The sequence below is a fragment of the Nerophis ophidion genome, linkage group LG11 (assembly GCF_033978795.1).
Source record: "Nerophis ophidion isolate RoL-2023_Sa linkage group LG11, RoL_Noph_v1.0, whole genome shotgun sequence".
Classification (NCBI taxonomy): Eukaryota; Metazoa; Chordata; class Actinopteri; order Syngnathiformes; family Syngnathidae; genus Nerophis; species Nerophis ophidion.
Window position 1 is genome coordinate 15,732,933 of NC_084621.1, and position 20,683 is coordinate 15,753,615.

At 38.9% G+C, this 20,683-nt stretch overlaps 1 protein-coding gene across 1 annotated transcript in view; it reads left to right on the forward strand.

Moving 5' to 3' along the window:
- The window catches only part of iglon5 (IgLON family member 5), a 282,032-nt gene that overhangs the window by 209,065 nt on the left and 52,284 nt on the right, over positions 1–20,683 (forward strand). The window contains exon 2 of the mRNA XM_061915153.1: positions 14,163–14,244. Within this exon, the coding sequence (XP_061771137.1) occupies positions 14,163–14,244 (82 nt within the window). The remainder of the gene's footprint in view (positions 1–14,162; positions 14,245–20,683) is intronic.

Consider the following 20,683-nt stretch of genomic DNA (forward strand, 5'->3'; position numbering starts at 1 on the left):
GGTATGCCGGACTGAGAAGAGGTTTTAAAATAATTAGCGCATGCTTGCCAAGACCTTCATATTTACGTTTGTATCGTACGCTATTCTAACATGGTGGCCTGATTTAATAATTCCTTTACCACTTTTGAGGTGTGTTTGGGGTCATTGTCCTGTTGGAACACCCAACTGCGCCCAAGACCCAACCTCCAGGCTGATGATTTTATCTTGTCCTGAAGAATTTGGAGGTAATCCTCCTTTTTCATTGTCCCATTTAAAGCAGCAGTTATATTGGCAGCAAAACAGGCCCAGAGCATAATACTACCACCACCATGCTTGACGGTAGGAATGCTGTTCCTGGGATTAAAGGCCTCACCGAGTCTCCTCCAAACATATTGTTGGGTATTGTGGCCAAACAGCTCAATTTTTGGTTCATTTGACCACAGGTCTTACCTTTGTCCATGTGTCCATTTTGTTTGGTTATTTGGGATGTATCGCCGGCGGTGGCGTAGTTTGCGGACCCCTGGTGTGTACTTTCTTTATACACAAAATGACTGTGCTCATTTTCCATATATTCATTCCAAAGTCTTCTCAGAACCCCCAAATAAATGTCTCTATTTGTTTGAATTCACACAATCGTCAACACGCAGTAAGTCAAACAAGGGCCTCAGGCGTACGCTGTAGGAAGTTGTCTTGTTTGCATCTCTACGTGCGCCTTAAAACTCCAGACTAAATGTTGTTCTGCCCGCCGGCGTAAACAGGAGAAGGAAGTTTGCTCTCTGCAGAACACTGTGTGCATTTAACACAACTAATAATATCCATTTTAATGCCACCATTGAGCTGAATAAGGATGACGCTGTGAGACGTGTCTTAGCAATAACAAATTATTATTTTGTACAAAAAATATTTGTAAAAAAGAAAAAAAATGGAAAATTATATTTTAAAGAAGTAAAAAATAATAAATATGTTTTTTGATTTTGTAAAAAAAAAAAAATGTTGCAAGATATTGTACTTTACGTAATGCAATTTAATTAAAAAAATGGCATTTTTTTTTACTTGAAAAATTAGTGTGTAGTTAAATCCTTGGCAAAGTAAGCCCCGGGGGCCACATGTGGCCCGTTAAGTTTTTCAAACTGGCCCGCATGGACATACTTGCCAACCCTCCCGGATTTTCCGGGAGACTCCCGAAATTCTGCGCCAATCCCGAAAATCTCCCGGGACAAATTTTCTCCCGAAAATGTTCCGAAATTCAGGCGGACCTGAGTGTTTTAAGCAATCAAATTGTTACGCCTGTTCGGCATTGTGATTCCCTCGAGGATACGTCGAAATTGAACACAGCAAAGGTAAGGTTTAAGTATTTATTTGAATAACAAAAGGTGCTAGAAAACAAAAATAGTGGAGCTAAGGAAAGGCAAACAAAAGACGCTAGCATGAAAGCTAGGATAAACAAATAGTAAACTAAACTGGCACATAGGCACACAAAGGGGAAAACAAAACATTTAGCATAAGAGCTAAGAATAAATAAAATTGCGCAGCATGAGAGCTCGCGAGAATACTACAGGAGTTGCATGTAAGCAAAACTGCAAAGCAGACGTACCGTTGTGTGAAAACAAACTTGGACCCCAGACTGAACAACAAAAGATGCAGGCTTATGTAAGGCAGGTGATTAGTGAGAACAGGTGTGCAGGGCCGTGAGAAACAGGTGAAACTGATAAGCTACCATGGTGACCGACTTAAACAGGAAATAATAAGATCAAACGGAGAGTGAAAATAAAAATGGAACAACAAACAATAGTATGTGGAGGATTCAAAAAACAGATCTCAACACAAATAAAGCTCACGGCAACGCAGCTTTGACCAAACACGACAGGTAGCAACGACAAGAGCGACTTCGAAATGACAAGAGCGACAATAATCCAGCACTGACTGGAGGAACAAAGCAGGTAAAATATTTGTGGGCTGATTGAAACCAGGTGTGGCCAGGTGCTAATCAGCCGCATCTGAGGGGGAAACAGCGCACAGGGGGAAAACAAGGAAACAGACAAAATAAGAGCGCTGACAGCAACACACACAGAGGAAAAACTAAAACACAAACAAACTGTCAGTGGCAAGCCTGACAATGTTGTCCTTGTAGCATATTCAACTGAATATGGGTTGAAAATGATCTGCAAATCATTGTATTCCGTTTATATTTACATCTAACACAATTTCCCAACTCATATGGAAACGGGGTTTGTACTTGCGGTTCTCTCTGTGACCATCAATCCCTTCCTTTTTCCCTCGCGGAATGAATTAGTGTGCAACAAAAAATGATAAGATGAGGTTTGCGCAGAAGCGTCGATGCAAATTGGTGGGAGGGAAAAAAGCTATGTTTGTTGCCACGGTGAAGTCAGCAGAGAAACCTCATCCCTGCTGCTTCGGCTCACAGATGAGACTGTGTGATGAGTGTGTGTGTGTTTGTGTGTGTGTGTGTGTGTGTGCGCTGAACACGTTGACCTGGTTGTGGTGTTGTGGGAGCGGAGGCAGCGTCGTGCAGCTTTTTGGCACGCCGGGTGCCAATCGAGCTGTGAAAATGGCAATTGAGTAGGGAAATGGGGAATAGCTCCTCGCTGATTTTGTAACCTTCACAAGGTTGGCGCACACATGTCACTCATTCACTCCCGGTGTTTGTGTTTGTGTTTGCTCGTGTCGCCACGGCCGAGAGGCCTCCTCCGTCTTCACATGTAAGCGAGTGCGCAGCCGCATCCGATCCCCTAGCCGGAAAAGCGAATAGAATTAACCCAAATAAAGCGTGTAGCACGGCGAGGACTTGAAAGGGAACAGCCGAGGACGCCACCGGGCTGCAGGCGCAACTATTCGGCACAAATAAAGCAAAGCTTTTTGAACAATGCAAAATATGCTCTCCCCCTTTTTACGCTACGTTTACGCGACAATGACCTCGCAAATTCAAATGAGCTTAGGGAGGATTTTGAGAGGTTTGGCGTGGAGATGAAAAGCTCCGGGACTGTTGATCGCATGCAATGCGACTTCCTGCCATAGTAGGACAATCGAGCATTAGCGCACGAGCGGAGGCGAGAGTTGTGGCAATGTCATCCACCATTAAGACCATACAGGCTGGGGGACAAAACCTAAAACCGCAGTGAAGTTGGCACATTGTGTAAATGGTAAATAAAAAGCGACATCAGTGTGTAAAGGATATCACCACATGGGCTCAGGAACATTTCAGAAAACCACTGTCGATAACTACTGTTGGTCGCTGGTTAAAACTAGACAAAGTCAAAGCCATTTATCAACAACACCCAGAAACGAAAATATGGCTTCACGGTGGTAGAGGGGTTAGTGCGTCTGCCTCACAATACGAAGGGCTTGCAGTCCTGGGTTCAATCCCAGGCTCGGGATCTTTCTGTGTGGAGTTTGCATGTTCTCCCCGTGAATGCGTGGGCTCCCTTCGGGTACTCCGGCTTCCTCCCACTTCCAAAGACATGCACCTGGGGATAGGTTGATTGGCAACACTAAAATAGGCCGTAGTGTGTGAATGTGAGTGTGAATGTTGTCTGTCTATCTATGTTGGCCCTGCGATGAGGTGGCGACTTCTCCAGGGTGTACCCCGCCTTCCGCCCGATTGTAGCAGAGATAGGCGCCAGCGCCCCCCGCGACCCCAAAAGGGAATAAGCGGTAGGAAATGGATGGACCCAGAAACGTTTCGCTGGTGTCAGGCTTGCCACTGACAGTTTGTTTGTGTTTTAGTTTTTCCTCTGTGTGTGTTTAGTATTTCCTGTTTTTAGTTCCTGTCAGCGCTCTTATTTTGTTAGTTTCCTGTCTTTCTCTCTGAGCGCCGTTTTCCCTCATGTCTGGCAACTATTTGAACCTGTTTTGTCCTCCAGTCGAGTGCTGGATTATCGTCTTGTCGATGACTTCCATATTGTCGCTCCTGTCGTGTCGTTTCAGGTCGAGTTATTGCAGCGTAGCGGTAAGCTATTTTTCCGCATCGGTTTGTAGCTTATTGTTCTTTGTTCCCTGCTTCCGTTTTTGTTTTGACTCTACAAGTAACGACTTCTGTTTTGCTGTTTGCTACCCGCTAGCTTCCACGCTAGGCCCCTTTTTGTTTCTTGCTAACTTCAATGCTAAAGACCCTTTTGTTTGTGATCCGCCCACGTGCGCGCTTTTTGTTTGTACCCCTTGTTTGTTTTTGTCTTAGTGTATTAAATTAAATCATGTTTTCCTGTTCAATACCTGCCTCCGTCTCTGCACCCTGGGGTTCGTCACCAACAAACTCTGACAGCTGGGCCCGAGCTCATCTACAATCCCTGTTTCCATATGAGTTGGGAAATTGTGTTAGATGTAAATATAAATGGAATACAATGATTTGCAAATCCTTTTCAACCCACATTCAGTTGAATATGCTACAAAGACAACATATTTGATGTTAAAACTGATAAAAAAAATTTGGGGGGGGGCAAATAATCATTAACTTTAGAATTTGATGCCAGCAACACATGACGAAGAAGTTGGGAAAGGTGGCAATAAATACTGATAAACTGAGGAATGCTCATCAAACACTTACTTGGAACATCCCACAGGTGTGCAGGCTAATTAGGAACAGGTGGGTGCCAGGATTGGGTATAAAAGCAGCTTCCCAAAAAATGCTCAGTCTTTCATAAGAAAGGATGGGGCGAGGTACACCCCTTTGTCCACAACTGCGTGAGCGAATAGTCAAACAGTTTAAGAACAACGTTTCTCAAAGTGCAATTGCAAAAGATTTCGGGGTTTCAACATTTACGGTCCATAAGATCATCAAAAGGTTCAGACAATCTGGAGAAATCACTCCACGTAAGCGGCATGGCCGTAAACCAACATTGAATGACCGTGACCTTCGATCCCTCACTGTATCAAAAACTAACATCAATCTTGAATGGATATCACCACATGGGCTCAGGAACACTTCAGAAAACCACTGTCACTAGCTACAGTTTGTCGTTACATCTGTAAGTGCAAGTTAAAGCTCCACTATGCAAAGCGAACGGCATTTATCAACAACATCCAGAAACGCTGCCGGCTTCTCTGGGCCCGAGATCATCTATGATGGACTGATGCAAAGTGGAAAAGTGTTCTGTGGTCTGACGAGTCCACATTTCAAAGTTTTTTTGGAAAGTGTGGAAGTCGTGTCCTCTGGAACAAAGAGGAAAAGAACCATCCGGATTGTTCTAGGCGCAAAGTTCAAAAGTCAGCATGTGTGATGTATGGGGGTGTATTAGTGGCCAAGTCATGGGTAACTTAAACATCTGTGAAGGCACCATTAATGCATAAAGGTACATACAGGTTTTGGAGCAACATATGTTGTCATCCAAGCAACGTTATCATGGACGCCCCTGCTTATTTCAGCAAGACGATGCCAAACCAGGTGTTACAACAGCATGGCTTCATAGTACTAGACCGGCCTGCCTGTAGTCCAGACATTGAAAATGTGTGCAGGCTAAAATATGAGGCAGGAGACTACTGAACAACTTAAGCTGTGCATCAAGCAAGAATGGGAAAATGTGTCTCCTCAGTTCCCAAACCTTTACTGAGTGTTGTTAAAAGGAAAGGCCATGGAACACACTGGTAAAAATGCATTTTTTGCAATGTGTTGCTGCCATTACATTTTATTTTTATGATTATTTGCAAAAAATAAAGTTTCTCAGTGTGAACATGAAATATCTTGTCTTTGCAGTCTATTCAATTGAAAATAAGTTGAAAATAATTTGTTGTATTCTCTTTTTATTTCCCTTTTACACAAGGTGACAACTTCACTGCTTTTGGCTTTTGTATATTGTATATATTGTATTAATATATCCATCCATCCATCCATTTCCTAGCGCGTTTCCCTCTTGAATGGATATGTAATAAATAATTATTTTATTTGGATATTAAGAGTATGTGAAAGTTTGACTTCTACCTTGTTTACTTCAGTGACAACCTCTTTAAAGCTTTGTAATCAATCAGAAATATCAAATGTGTCAAACATGGATAAGTGTTTTGCATTTTTCCGTGATCAGGTTGTGTTATGTGTGACATTTTGTGTTGGCTGGATTTTTTTTGTTTTGTTTTTTGCACCATGACTATGGAAGGTTTTTTGCGTTCAGTCATATATGTAAATGCTTCTTTTGGCACATAATTTAAAGGTTGTTAACCGGCATTTCTTACATTAAATTTTTGTAATCAATCTGAAATATCAAGCAGATAAAATGTGTCAAACATGGATAAGTCTGGAGATTGTTTTCATTTTTGCCATCATGCTTTGTTATGGCAAACAATGGGTGTGATTTAATTTTAATTTTTTTAAGTGTGGATGTTTTTTTATAATGTCCACAAAGTTCCATGAGCAGGTTGTGTTATGTGTGACCTTTTGGGTTGAATGGAATTTTTTGTTTTGTTTTTTTGCACCATGACTAGGGAAAGTTGTTTGCATTCAGTCATATATGTAAATGATTCTTTAGGCACATAATTTAAAGGTTGTCAACCAGCATTTCTTACATAAAAGTTTTGTAATCAATCAGAAATATCAAGCATCTAACATGTGTCAAACATGGATATGTCTGGAGATTGTTTTCATTTTTCTTATCATGCTTTGTAATGGATTTAAATGGGTGTGAGTTTATTAATTTTTTTGATGCGTGGATGTTTTTTTATAATGTCCACAAAGTTCCGTGAGCAGGTTGTGTTATGTGTGACCTTTTGTGTAGGCTGGATTTTTTTTTTGGTTTGTTTTTGCACAATGACTAGGGAAGGTTGTTTGTGTCCAGTCACATATGTAAATGCTTCTTTTGGCACATAATTTACAGGTTGCTGATCAGCATTTCTGACATTAAATTTTTGTAATCAATCAGAAATATCAAGCAGCTAAAATTTGTCAAACATGGATAAGTCTGGAGATGGTTTTCATTTTTGCCATCATGCTTTGTAATGGCATACAATGGGTGTGATTTAATTTAAACAAATTTACGCGTGGATGTTTTTTTATAATGTCCACAAAGTTCCATGAGCAGTTTGTGTTATGTGTGACCTTTTGGGTTGGCTGGAATTTTTTGGTTTATTTTTTTTGCACCATGACTAGGGAAGGTTGTTTGTGTCCAGTCATATATGTAAATGCTTCTTTTGGCGCATAATTTGAAGGTTGCTGATCGGCATTTCTGACTTTAAATTTTTGTAATCAATCAGAAATATCAAGCAGCTAAAATGTGTCAAACGTGGATAAGTGGGGGGATTGTTTTCATTTTCCCAGCATGCTTTGTAATGGATTTAAATGGGTGTGATTTCATTTTATTTTTTTGATGCGTGGATGTTTTTATAATGTCCACAAAGTTGCGTGAGCAGGTTGTGTTATGTGTGACCTTTTGGGTTGGCTGGAATTTTTGGGTTTGTTTTTTTGCGCCATGACTAGGGAAGGTTGTTTGCATTCAGTCATATATGTAAATGATTCTTTAGGCACATAATTTAAAGGTTGTTAACCGGCATTTCTTACATTAAATTTTTGTAATCAATCAGAAATATCAAGCAGCTAAAATGTGTCAAACGTGGATAAGTGGGGGGATTGTTTTCATTTTCCCAGCATGCTTTGTAATAGATTTAAATGGGTGTGATTTTATTTCATTTTTTTGATGCGTGTATGTTTTTTTTATAATGTCCACAAAGTTGCGTGAGCAGGTTGTTATGTGTGATCCTTTGTGTTGACTGGAATTTGTTGGTTTGTTTTTTTGCACCAGGACTAGGGAAGGTTGTTTGCATTCAGTCATATGTAAATGCTTCTTTTGGCACACAATTTAAAGGTTGATGATCGTAATTTCTTACATTAAAGTTTTGTAATCAATCAAAAATATTGTTATAATATTCACAAAGTTCAGTGAGCATTGATTGATTGATTGAAACTTTTATTAGTACATTGCACAGTACAGTACATATTCCGTACAATAGACCACTAAATGGTAACACACCAATAAGTTTTTCAACTTGGGGTCCACGTTAATCAATTCATTTTAAGTGTTAGGTTGTGTTATGTGTCACCATGTCTGTTGACTTTTTGGGTTGTTGTTGTTTTGCACCATGACTAGGGAAGGTTGTTTGCCTACGGTCATATAAGTAAATGCTGCGCAAATGGCGTTTCAGTGCATATTAAAAGGTTGTTGACCTGAATTTCTTACATTGTCCACTAGATGACGACATATGAAGATTGTTGGCCTATTAAAAGGAATGAATGCTCCATGTGGGTTAAATTCTTTATCAAACTCATGACGTCTCGCGGGCCAAATGGAAGACGTCCAGGGGCCATAGTTTGGACACTCCTGACTTTTACTATATTTATGATGTTAGTGGGTTTTTTGGTTTTTTTTTTCTTGGTCCAGTGTGTTTTTTTTTGGGTTTTTACTTGGTCCAGTGTGAGAGCAATCACTCAGCCAGACGGCCACCTGCTAATGTGGGCGTACCTCAATCCCAGTTTGAATTCCTCTTTATTAGTCCACGTCCTGGTTCAAATGGAGTCGTGAAAGTTTGGCGCTTTGCAGAAACTCTGTCGAGTTCACGTCCTTATTTCCCGTCCGCTAAGAGACGGAACCGGATGTGTGGAAACACGCCGGCGAGCGCACGCCACAAAGCTCCGGGCGTCGTCGTCTTTTATGAAGAGGAATTTATTAAAGCTCCAGGCTTAGACCCGCCGCTATATTGAGGTCAGCACGGAGGCGGCGGCGATAGTGGAGGACGGTGCGGCAGGACCGGCGCGGTATCGGGGTGCGGGCCTCGGACCGGTGGACACGTAAAAGTCATGGCTTATCTCTAGTTGCACCGCAGACAAATTTACGTTTTTTGTATCCGATGTACATTTTTGTATTTCCTCCTCAACAAATAAGTCAGGGACGTGTGTGTGTGTGTGTTGGTGTGTGTGTGTGTGCGGCATCCCTTCTGTTACCGTCCCTTCATTTCACGCTCCGGCACCCCCGCATGAATCCTCTTCCTCGGGCTCATTATCGGCGCCGTTCAATGAACTTCCCGGCAGAATGCAGAGAGGAGAAGCAAGATGATTATTCAGGCGCGGGGGTCAGTGCCGACATCGTGACTTCTTTGTTTAGCACATTTAAGGACTTTCCCTCCATAAATAAGTGAGTAGGGTCGGTGTGCGCGAGCTTTCTAAGGCCCGGCCTTCCACGGTGATGCATACAAATGACAACAGGAATGTGCGGCTTGAAGAGGCAGACATTGAAAAACTGGAGTCAAAATGGATATTTATGTCAGAGCTAGTTTGCGACAAACCCCAGGATGCAGAGACGGAGGCAGGCATCGAACAGGAAAACATGATTTAATTAAAATATTAGAACAAGAACAAACAAAAAGGTACCAACACAAAACGCGCACGAGGCGGATAACTAACTAAGAGAGCTAGCATGGGATCTAGGAAAACGAAAAGGAACTTCATCATCATGATTTATTTGTATTCCTTTCATGAAAATGCATATTTACAAGCCACGTACAATTGACACTTTCATTGTTTTTTTTGTTTTTTGTGTTCTTATACATTTCCATGATCAGAAAGGAGCAGATGGAAGAATAAAATTCTTATATTTATCCGCCCGTTTTTTTTTAACACAAATTACAGTATTTTAGATGACTTTATAACTGTTCAATCAATCAATCAATGATTATTTATATAGCCCCAAATCACAAATGTCTCAAAGGACTGCACAAATCATTACGACTACAACATCCTCGGAAGAACCCACAAAAGGGCAAGGAAATCTCACACCCAGTGGGCAGAGAGAATTCACATCCAGTGAGACGCCAGTGACAATGCTGACTATGAGAAACCTTGGAGAGGACCTCAGATGTGGGCAACCCCCCCTTTCTAGTGGACCGAAAGCAATGGATGTCGAGCGGGTCTAACATGATACTGTGAAAGTTCAATCCATAGTGGCTCCAACACAGCCGCGAGAGTTCAGTTCAGGCGGATCCAAGACAGCAGCGAGAGTCCCGTCCACAGGAAACCATATCAAGCGGATCAGCCTGAGATGGTTTCCTGTGGACGGGACTCTCGCTGCTGTTCCCTCCACCAACACCCAAACTCCAACATACTTTTCCATTTTCCTTTAAGCACTTTCACAATGACACGTCCAATCTAAATCAAAACTCAGTTTGATATAATTTAAGTTTTCTCTTTTTATAACTCTTTTTAAATACAAATATATTCTTACAGCTTTTTAAGTCTTTGTTTAGAGAATTCCGTGCTTTCACACTAACAACAGACCAGCACATTTGTTTCAAATTTGTTCGCACTCTTGGATGTTTAAAGTCGTACGGCCTTCTGTGGTTCTCATCTTCAGATGTGAACACAAATAACTTTTGTATGTCCTTTATTTCTCGCTTTGAACATCATTAATAGAGTATTCAATTCTACAATGTCTGTTAGTTTTAGTAATTCTGACCTAATGAAGAGTGGATTTGTGTAGTCTCTATATCCTACTTTAAAAATGATTCGAATTGCTCTTTTCTGTGAAAGAAATAAAGGCATTATGTTGCTATGATACGTATTTCCCCATATTTCTGCACAATAATTGAAATAAGGTAGAATAATTGAACGATATAACATTCTCATTGTGTTGCATGGAAAACTATATTTAACCTTGTTCAAAATGAATAAGCTTTTAGATACCTTATTTTTCACATGCATTATATGAGCTTTCCATGTCAACTTTTCATCGAAGATGACCCCAAGAAATCTGATTTCAGACACCTTCTCAATTTTCACCCTGTTTATGGATAAACTAACATCTATCTTTCTTTTATTACCGAATACCATACATTTAGTCTTTTCCAAATTTAAAGATAATTTATTTATATCAAACCACAATTTTAGTATGATCATTTCCTCTTCAATTTGTATCGTCTGCGAATAATACGCACTGTAAAATTTTCGAAACCTCACAAATATCATGTATATATAAAGTAAAAAGTTTGGGTCCTAAAATCGAACCTTGAGGAATTCCACATTCAATATTCACACATTCTGACCTATGATCATCGATCTCAACATATTGCTGTCGTTGATGTAAATAACTGGTTAAGCAGTCCAGTGCAACTCCTCTGACTCCATAAGTATATAATTTAGAAATGAGAATTTGATGATCTGCAGTGTCAAATGCCTTCTTTAAATCAATGAACACTCCTATTGTGTATTTATTTTGATCAACTGCAGTTGTAATCTCTTCAATAATGATCATGATGGCCAAGCTCGTAGACCTGTTTGATCGAAATCCATACTGATTTTCATTTAATAATTTATGTTTTTCAAAAAAAAAATGTCTAATTTATTAACAAACAGTTTTTCAAGCACTTTTGAAAATTGAGATAAGAGAGATACTGGTCTATAATTACCAAATGTATGTTTATCTCCGGTTTTAAATAAAGGTATAACCTTAGCTGTTTTCATACTGTCCGGGAAAACCCCTACTTTAAAAGAACAATTAATTATATAATGTAATGGTTTAATGATGCAATCAATTGTGTTTTTTATTATACTCATGTCAATGCCCTCATTGTCTGTTGAGGTCTTGTTTTTTTAGTTTGTAAACCACAGATAATATTTCATTCTCAGTCACTTCACTAAGAAACATTGACCCTATTTTCCCTTTTCCAGACATCCCCGGATTGATCATTAGCTCTAAGTATTTTGTTTGCTAAGCTAGGTCCTACATTTACAAAGATTTGATTCAATTCATTGACAATTTCATCTTTGTTTTCAATTAACATATTATCTTTTTTAGAACATCTAGGCAGTTCTGTTCGCCTTGTCCTATTCCCTATTGCTTTATTTAAAATATTCCATGTAGCCTTTATGTTATTTTTATTTTCATGCAACGATTCTTTTGTAATATTCCCTTTTTGCTTGTCTCAATATATTGGTCAACTTGTTTTTGTAGTTTTTATATCGTTTTTCAGCATTCTCTGTTCTCGATTTGATAAACTCCTTATAAAGTCTATTTTTCTTTTTACATGCATTTTTCAAATTGTTTGTCATCCAAGGTGCATTATTTTGCCTTTGTTTAGATCTGCATGGAACCTCAGGACAATGCTTGTTATACAGAGTAATATAATGTTTAAGAAAAGAATCATAGGCAGTATTTATATTGTCTGTGTACACCTCTTTCCACTCTTGTTTTAATAGGTCATCCCTAAAGTTGTTAATATGGTTGACACTTCTTTTCCTCTTAAGTATTTGATGGTATGTTCTTTTAGGGAATTGATAGTCAAATATTGCAAATATAGGCAGATGATCACTTATGTCATTTATCACTAACCCAGTAGTGATGTGAATCCCTAAAACATTTGTAAAGATATTGTCTATTAAGGTTGCACTAGTTGTGGTTATTCTGCTAGGCTTTGTAATTAATGGGTACAGCCCTTTTTCATATAATATCTCTAAAAAATCTGATGTTTGTTTATGTGAATCCACCTTTAGAAGATCAATATTATAATCTCCACGAATTACGATAGTTCTATTTTTATTTAAACCATTAATCATTTCCTCTAATTTATCCATGAAGGTTTCCACTTTTGATCCTGATTTTCTATATACACATGCAACAACAATCTTTCTGTTTTGTTGTAATTCTATCTCAACAGCTACACACTCCAATAAATCATTTATGGCCATTGTCATACATTTAACTGGTCTGCATTTAAGTTCATTATATATAGAGAGAGCTAGCATGGGAGCTAGCAAAAAACAAAAGGGAGCCTAGCGTGGAAGCTAGCTTTTTATTTTGTGTTTTTCTCCTCCAGTTGAAAATGTGGACGTTATCATCACAATCAATGCAATTTTTTGTGTTTTATTTTATTTTATTTCGTGTTTTATTGTATTTTATTATGTTTTTAGTTATTCATTTATTTTGTATTTATTTTTACTTGTATTTATTTATTTTACTTATTTATTTATTTATTTTTAATGTGTTTTTATCCTCCAGTTGAAAATGTGGACGTTATCATCACAATCAATGCAAGTTGTTTGTGTTTTATTTTATTTTATTTCGTGTTTTATTGTATTTTATTATGTTTTTAGTTATTCATTTATTTTGTATTTATTTTTACTTGTATTTATTTATTTTACTTATTTATTTATGTATTTATTTATTTATTTATTTTTAATGTGTTTTTATCCTCCAGTTGAAAATGTGGACGTTATCATCACAATCAATGCAAGTTGTTTGTATTTTATTTTATTTTATTTCGTGTTTTATTGTATTTTATTATGTTTTTATTTATTCATTTATTTTGTATTTATTTTTACTTGTATTTATTTATTTTACTTATTTACTTATTTATTTATGTATTTATTTATGTATTTATTTTAGATGTGTTTTTATCCTCCAGTTGAAAATGTGGATGTTATCATCACAATCAATGCAAGTTGTTTGTGTTTTATTTCATTTTATTTCGTGTTTTATTGTATTTTATTATGTTTTTAGTTATTCATTTATTTTGTATTTATTTTTACTTGTATTTATTTATTTTACTTATTTATTTATTTATTTATTTTTAATGTGTTTTTATCCTCCAGTTGAAAATGTGGACGTTATCATCACTACTGTCTGATTCCAATCAATGCAAGTTGTTTGAGGGGGTTTTTATTTTTTTTATTTTGTGTTTTATTTTATTTATATATTCATTTATTTATTTGTATATGTTTATTTATTTTATTTATTTATTAATTCTATTTTATTTTGTGTTTTTCTCCTCCATGTGAAAATGTGAAGGTTATCATCACTAATGTGTGATTTCAATCAATGCAAGTCATCACAATCATACCAATTTATATTCTGGTCTTCATGACAGAAAGGAATGTTTAACATGCTTGTATTATCATTAAACACATTTAACTTATAAACCTCTCTTTCATAAATAAATGAACATAAATGATATATATAAATGATCCCCCCCACTTGGTACATTCAAATGTGCTCTAAGAAGTTTGCACAAACAAATAAGTATATAAAGAAATATGTTAGACACTTGAACAAAGTGGCACTGCCAACTAGCGGCTTGGCATGCCTGTTTTGTTTTTGTCATTTTCACTTGAAACCTATCTGATTGTGTGTGTGGGTGTTTCTTAGCCAAGCATCTGTCGTGGCCTTTTAATTCTCACCGCACTCTCCCGTGTTCCTTGGCAGGCTCCGCCGTCCACGGAACAGCAGAATTTGGGCATCTGCCGGACAACATCACAGTTCTAGAAGGAGAGAACGTCACTCTGAGGTGAGTCTTGATACGCTACACCTGCACACGCTAATGACCTGTTTGTCACACACACACACACACACTCACACACGCACACACACCTGGCACAACAATCGAATGCCAGACTCCCGTCATCCTGCCATGTTTCTCGGTATTGTTTATTTAAAAACAAACGGCAGAGTTTGTCATCCTTCCAAGGTGATCCCAGGCCAGCAGTGAGGAAAAGTTATTTTATTTGCTGTGATGAAGGTTTATTAATATCACTGGCGGGCCGAGCTGTTTCCCACCGAGACCTTCAGTGATGTCCCGCTTCAAAGATGACCTCTCCAAATAACATCATTGATGTCACCACTTGACCATTGCTGCAAAAATACTATGCAGGAAATGTCACGGAGTGGTGGTGACGATCCAAAGATGCTTGGTACATGAAAACATGGTTTTAATGTTCAAAAAAAAGGCAAGAAAAACAGAAACCAGGAAACAGCAAACAGGGACAGGAGTCAGGATCCAGGCAATAGCTCACAGCATCCAAAATAAGGCAGTCCACTGCAGTGGTCCCCAACCACCGGGCTCGATTGGGACCGGGCCACAGAAGACTTTTTTATTATTCATCCATCCATTTTCTGCCGCGTATTCCCTTTGGAGTCATGGGGGGCGAATTTTTTATTAATTTGTATTTATTTTTCTTTTTTTTTTTTCATTCAATAAAAAACACAAGATACACTTACAATTAGTGCACCAAGCCAAAAAAACCTCCCTTTTTCATGACAGAGAAAAAAAATAATAATAATAAAAAATAAAAAAAGAACCCCACCCCCGTTCCCTCCGCCGGGCCGCAGGACAAATCATCAAGCCTTTAGCGGGCCGCTGCTACAAAAAGGTTGGGGACCACTGGTCCACATAATACAGCAAACAATACTCCAACACCGACTGGAGGGCAAGGCAGGTTTAAATAATGCCTGTGATTAGTGCTCAGGCAGCAGGTGAGCGGGCGAACACTGATCAGAGGCAGGTGGAAATATGTAACCATGGTAACTAAAACAAACAAGGGTGCACAAAAAACAGGAACCGAAGGAGTCTTAGACGGAATATAAAAAACATAATACAGATACTATACAGGAACACACTTACTGAGTATTGAACCATATCAGCAGTGTACAAAAACGGGTTATTTTCTGGCTCATTTTTAAAAATCAAAAAACCCGCATCAGTAATTGAAGCATATCTTACGTGGTACTGTCAAAACTAAAATAGCAAGAAACCTATTAAACGTGAAAAACTTGAAAAATTAAATATTTGAACTCACAATTTGTAGCACCCGCTTGATTGGAGTGGAAGTGGCAAACGTTTCATCATTTCATCGCCAGGCGTGCCGACATGGTCTCACAATATGTAGTTTCTCTTTAAATATCCTTCTTGAAAATGGCCTCTCAAATACAAACCCCGTTTCCATATGAGTTGGGAAATTGTGTTAGATGTAAATATAAACGGAATACAATGATACGCAAATCCTTTTCAACCCATATTCAGTTGAATATGCTACAAAGACAACATATTTGATGTTCAAACTCATAAGTTTTATTTTTTTTTGTAAATAATAATTAACTTAGAATTTCATGGCTGCAACACGTGCCAAAGTAGTTGGGAAAGGGCATGTTCACCACTGTGTTACATCACCTTTTCTTCTAACAACACTCAATAAACATTTGAGAACTGAGGAATTGTTGAAGCTTTGAAAGTGGAATTCTTTCCCATTCTTGTTTTATGTAGAGCTTCAGTCGTTCAACAGTCCGGGGTCTCCGCTGTCGTATTTTACGCTTCATAATGCGCCACACATTTTCCATGGGAGACAGATCTGGACTGCCGGTGGGCCAGGAAAGTACCAGCACTCTTTTTTTTACGAAGCCATGCTGTTGTAACACGTGCTGAATGTGGCATGGCATTGTCTTGCTGAAATAAGCAGGGGCGTCCATGAAAAAGTCGTTGCTTGGATGTCAGCATATGTTTTTCCAAAACCTGTATGGACCTTTCAGCATTATTGGTGCCTTCACAGATGTGTAAGTTACCCATGCCTTGGGCACTAATGCACCCCCATACCATCACAGATGCTGGCTTTTCAACTTTGCGTCAATAACAGTCTGGGTGGTTAGAAAACGACAATAATAATTTGATGATTTTTGTTGTAGAAAACAATAAATAGAAGATTTTTTTGTGTAGAAAACAGTAATAAATATATGATTTTTGTTGTACAAAACACTAATAAATAGATGATTTTTGGTGTATAAAACAGTAATGAATAGATGATTTTTGGTGTAGAAAACAATAATAAATAGATGATTTTTGGTGTAGAAAACAATAATGAATAGATGATTTTTGGTTTAGAAAACAATAGTAAATAGATGATTTTTGGTATAGAAAAGCAGGCGTCACAAAGTTGGAAACGAGAAAGGAAGGTTAGTTCATACGTGCCAGCCTTGAGACCTCCGATTTTGGGAGATGGAGAGTGTGGTGCATGGTCGGGGGTGGGGACGGACGGTTTGGTTGGGGGCGTGGTTAAGAGGGGAGGAGTATATTTGCAGCTGTTGTGTCCGCAGTTTTGCACTGCACTCTCTAAAAGCCGTAGATGTTATTGTCACATATGCATGTGCAGTAGATGGCAGTATTGTCCTGTTTAAGAGTGTCACAACATTGCTGTTTACGGCAGACGAACTGCTTTACGGTAGACGAAAACGTGACTGCTGTTGTTGTGTGTTGTTACCGCGCTGGGAGGACGATAATGAAACTGCCTAACAATAAACCCACATAAGCAACCAAGAACTCGCCCTCGATCATTCTACAGTTATAACGTCATTGGGTAAACACGCTGTTTATATTGTGGGAAAGCGGACGTGAAAACAGGCTGTCCTCACTCAGGTCCGCATGGAGCTGGAGGGGGCGTGGCCCCCAGCTCCGCCTGAATTTCGGGAGATTTTCGGGAGAAAATTTGTCCCGGGAGGTTTTCGGGAGAGGCGCTGAATTTCAGGAGTCTCCCGGAATATCCATGAGGGTTGGCAAGTATGTGTTAGTTGTGTTGCAGCAACCTGAGCACACCTTCTCTCTCTCTGCTGGCACAATGAAAAAGAGAAAAAGAGTGGATGTTTGCGGCTCATAGCCAGGAGCTGCTGCTTGATGCTGTTGGGAACAGTCCGATCTCTAGAACGTTCCTCAGTGCCACACACCTCCAGGCAGCTGCAGAGAATCGATGTCACCTTGGTGTGTTTACAAGTCAGCCCTGCGCTGCTTTCATGTTAGAACTGCAGCCAGCGTCTCAGGAGTCATGTCTCCTCATTCCGACCCACCGCCGTGTTTCTCAACATGTGTTGGACAAACTTTGTGGCCTTAAAAAAACTCAAGTATTCCTCCGAGTGTGACCTTGCAGCACCAGGCTACGCAGTCAAGTTCAACTGAAGGTTGGTTTTATACAAACCCCGTTTCCATATGAGTTGGGAAATTGTGTTAGATGTAAATGTAAACAGAATACAATGATTGGCAAATCATTTTCAACCCATATTCAGTTGAATATGCTACAAAGACAACATATTTGATGTTCAAACTCATAAGCTCTATTTTTATTTTGCTAATAATAATTAATTTTGAATTTCATGGCTGCAACACGTGCCAAAGTAGTTGGGAAAGGGCATGTTCACCACTGTGTTACATCACCTTTTCTTTTAACAACACTCAATAAACATTTGGGAACCGAGGAAACTAACTGTTCTTTCCCGTTCTTGTTTTATGTAAAGCTTCAGTCGTTCAACAGTCCGGGGTCTCCGCTGTCGTATTTTACGCTTCATAATGCGCCACACATTTTCCATGGGAGACAGGTCTGGACCGCAGGCGGGCCAGGAAAGTACCCGCACCCTTTTACTACGAAACCACGCTGTTGTAACAGGTGGCTTGGCATTGTCTTGCTGAAATAAGCAGGGGCGTCCATGATAACGTTGCTTGGATGACAACATGTGTTGCTCCAAAACCTGTATGGCCCTTTCAGCATTAATGGTGCCTTCACAGATGTGTAAGTTACCCATGCCTTGGGCACTAATACACCCCCATACCATCACATATGCTGGCTTTTGAACTTTGCGCCTATAACAATCCGGATGGTTATTTTCCTCTTTGTTCCGGAGGACACCACGTCCACAGTTTCTAAATATAATTTGAAATGCGGACTTGTCAGACCACAGAACACCTTTCCACTTTGCATCAGTCCATCTTAAATGAGCTCGGGCCCAGTGAAGCCTGCAGCGTTCCTGGGTGTTGTTGATAAATGGGTTTAGCTTTGAATTGCAGAGTTTAAACTTGCACTTACAGATGTAGCAACCAACTGTAGTTACTGACAGTGGTTTTATGAAGTGTTCCTGAGCCCCTGTGGTGATATCCTTTACACACTGATGTCGCTTTTTGATGCAGTACCGCCTGAAAGATCAAAAGTCCGTAATATCATCGCTTACGTGCAGGGATTTCTCCAGATTCTCTGAACCTTTTGATGATTTTACGGACCGTAGGTGGTAAAATCCCTAAATTCCTTGCAATAGCTCGTTGAGAAATGTTGTTCTAAAACTGTTCGACAATTTGCTTACAAAGTGGTGACCCTCGCCCCATCCTTGTTTCTCAATTATTTAGCTTTTCATGGAAGCTGCTTTTATACCCAATCTTGGCACCCACCTGTTCCCAATTAGCCTGCACACCGGTGGGATGTTCCAAATAAGTGTTTGATGAGAATGTCTCAACTTTATCAGTATTTATTGGCACCATTCCCAACTTCTTTGCCACGTGTTGCTGGCATCAAATTCTAAAGTTAATGATTATTTGCAAAATGTATCAGTTTGAACATCGAATATGTTGTCTTTGTAGCATATTCAACTGAATATGGGTTGAAAAGGATTTGCAAATCATTGTATTCCGTTTATATTTACATCTAACACAATTTCCCAACTCATATGGAAACAGGGTTTGTATATAACCCTAAATCACAAGTGTCTCAAAAGGCTGCATAAGCCACAGCGACATCCTCGGCTCAGAGCCAACATTAGGGCAAGGAAAAACTCACTCTTCTACTTTTCCGCGCAGGAAGTTGGTGAACATCCTTCAATATTTGGGTCAACTCTCTTTTTCCGAGTGCGGATATTGCAGCGGAAATATGTTTTCCTCATGTTGTTTGGGGTTTTTCTGCAAGCTATCACAGGGTGCCGATAAGGGAGCCCATCTGAGTCAAATGACTCCCAATGTCGGGACTTCATGGAATGGGCATTTTTCATAATTGTGTGCGTGTGTGCGTGTGTGATCTTGAACGGGACTGGAGGGCCTGTGGCTGACAAATAAAAGACAAAAGAACTTTGTAAATAAACTCCACTTGAATATAAATGACTTTTGGCCGGGTGACTGGAGTACTTTTTGTTCTGCTTGAGACGCCGGCGTTTGATGTGGGTCATTAAGATGAGCTGCATTTGATGTTATTACGCCTCTCTTGTCCTCCGGGCTCACAGTCCTGCAGCAGCATCAACGCAGACGTGATTAACTTGAAAATTAGATTAATAAGCCATTTGTACACAGATTGTCATTTTTATGGTGATGTTACTTACACCAAAGCATCTTGGGGATAAACCTCCCCCTGTTATGTGTGTGTGTGTGTGTGTGTGTGTGTGTGTGTGTATGTGTGTGTGAGTGTGTGTGTGTGTGTGTGTGTGTGTGTGTGCATGTGTGTGTGTTTATATATATATATATGTATATATATATATATATATATATGCATATATGTATGTGTATGTATGTATGTATCTTGGGGATAAACCTCCCCCTGCTATGTGTGTGTGTGTGTGTGTGTGTGTGTGTGTGTGTGTGTGTGTGTGTGTGTGTGTGTGTGAGTGTGTGCGTGTGAGTGTGTGTGAGTGTGTGTGTGTGTGCATGTGTGTGTGTTTATATATATATGTATATATATATATATATATACATATATGTATGTGTATGTATGCATGTATCTTGGGGATAAACCTCCCCCTGCTATGTGTGTGTGTGTGTGTGTGTGTGTGTGTGTGTGTGTGTGTGTGTGTGTGTGTGTGTGTGTGTGTGTGTGTGTGCGTGCGTGCGTGCGTGCATGCGTGTGTGTTTATATATATATATATGTATATATATATATATATATATATATATATATATATATATATATATATATATACATATATGTATGTATGTGTATGTATGTATGTATTTTAATTTCCCCTCGGAGATTTAATAAAGTATGTCTGATTCATATATATATATATATATATATATATGTATATATATATACATATGTATATATATATATATATATGTATATATATATACATATATATATATATATATATATGTATGTATATATACATGTATATGTACATATATACTGTATGTGTGTATATATATATATGTGTGTGTGTAT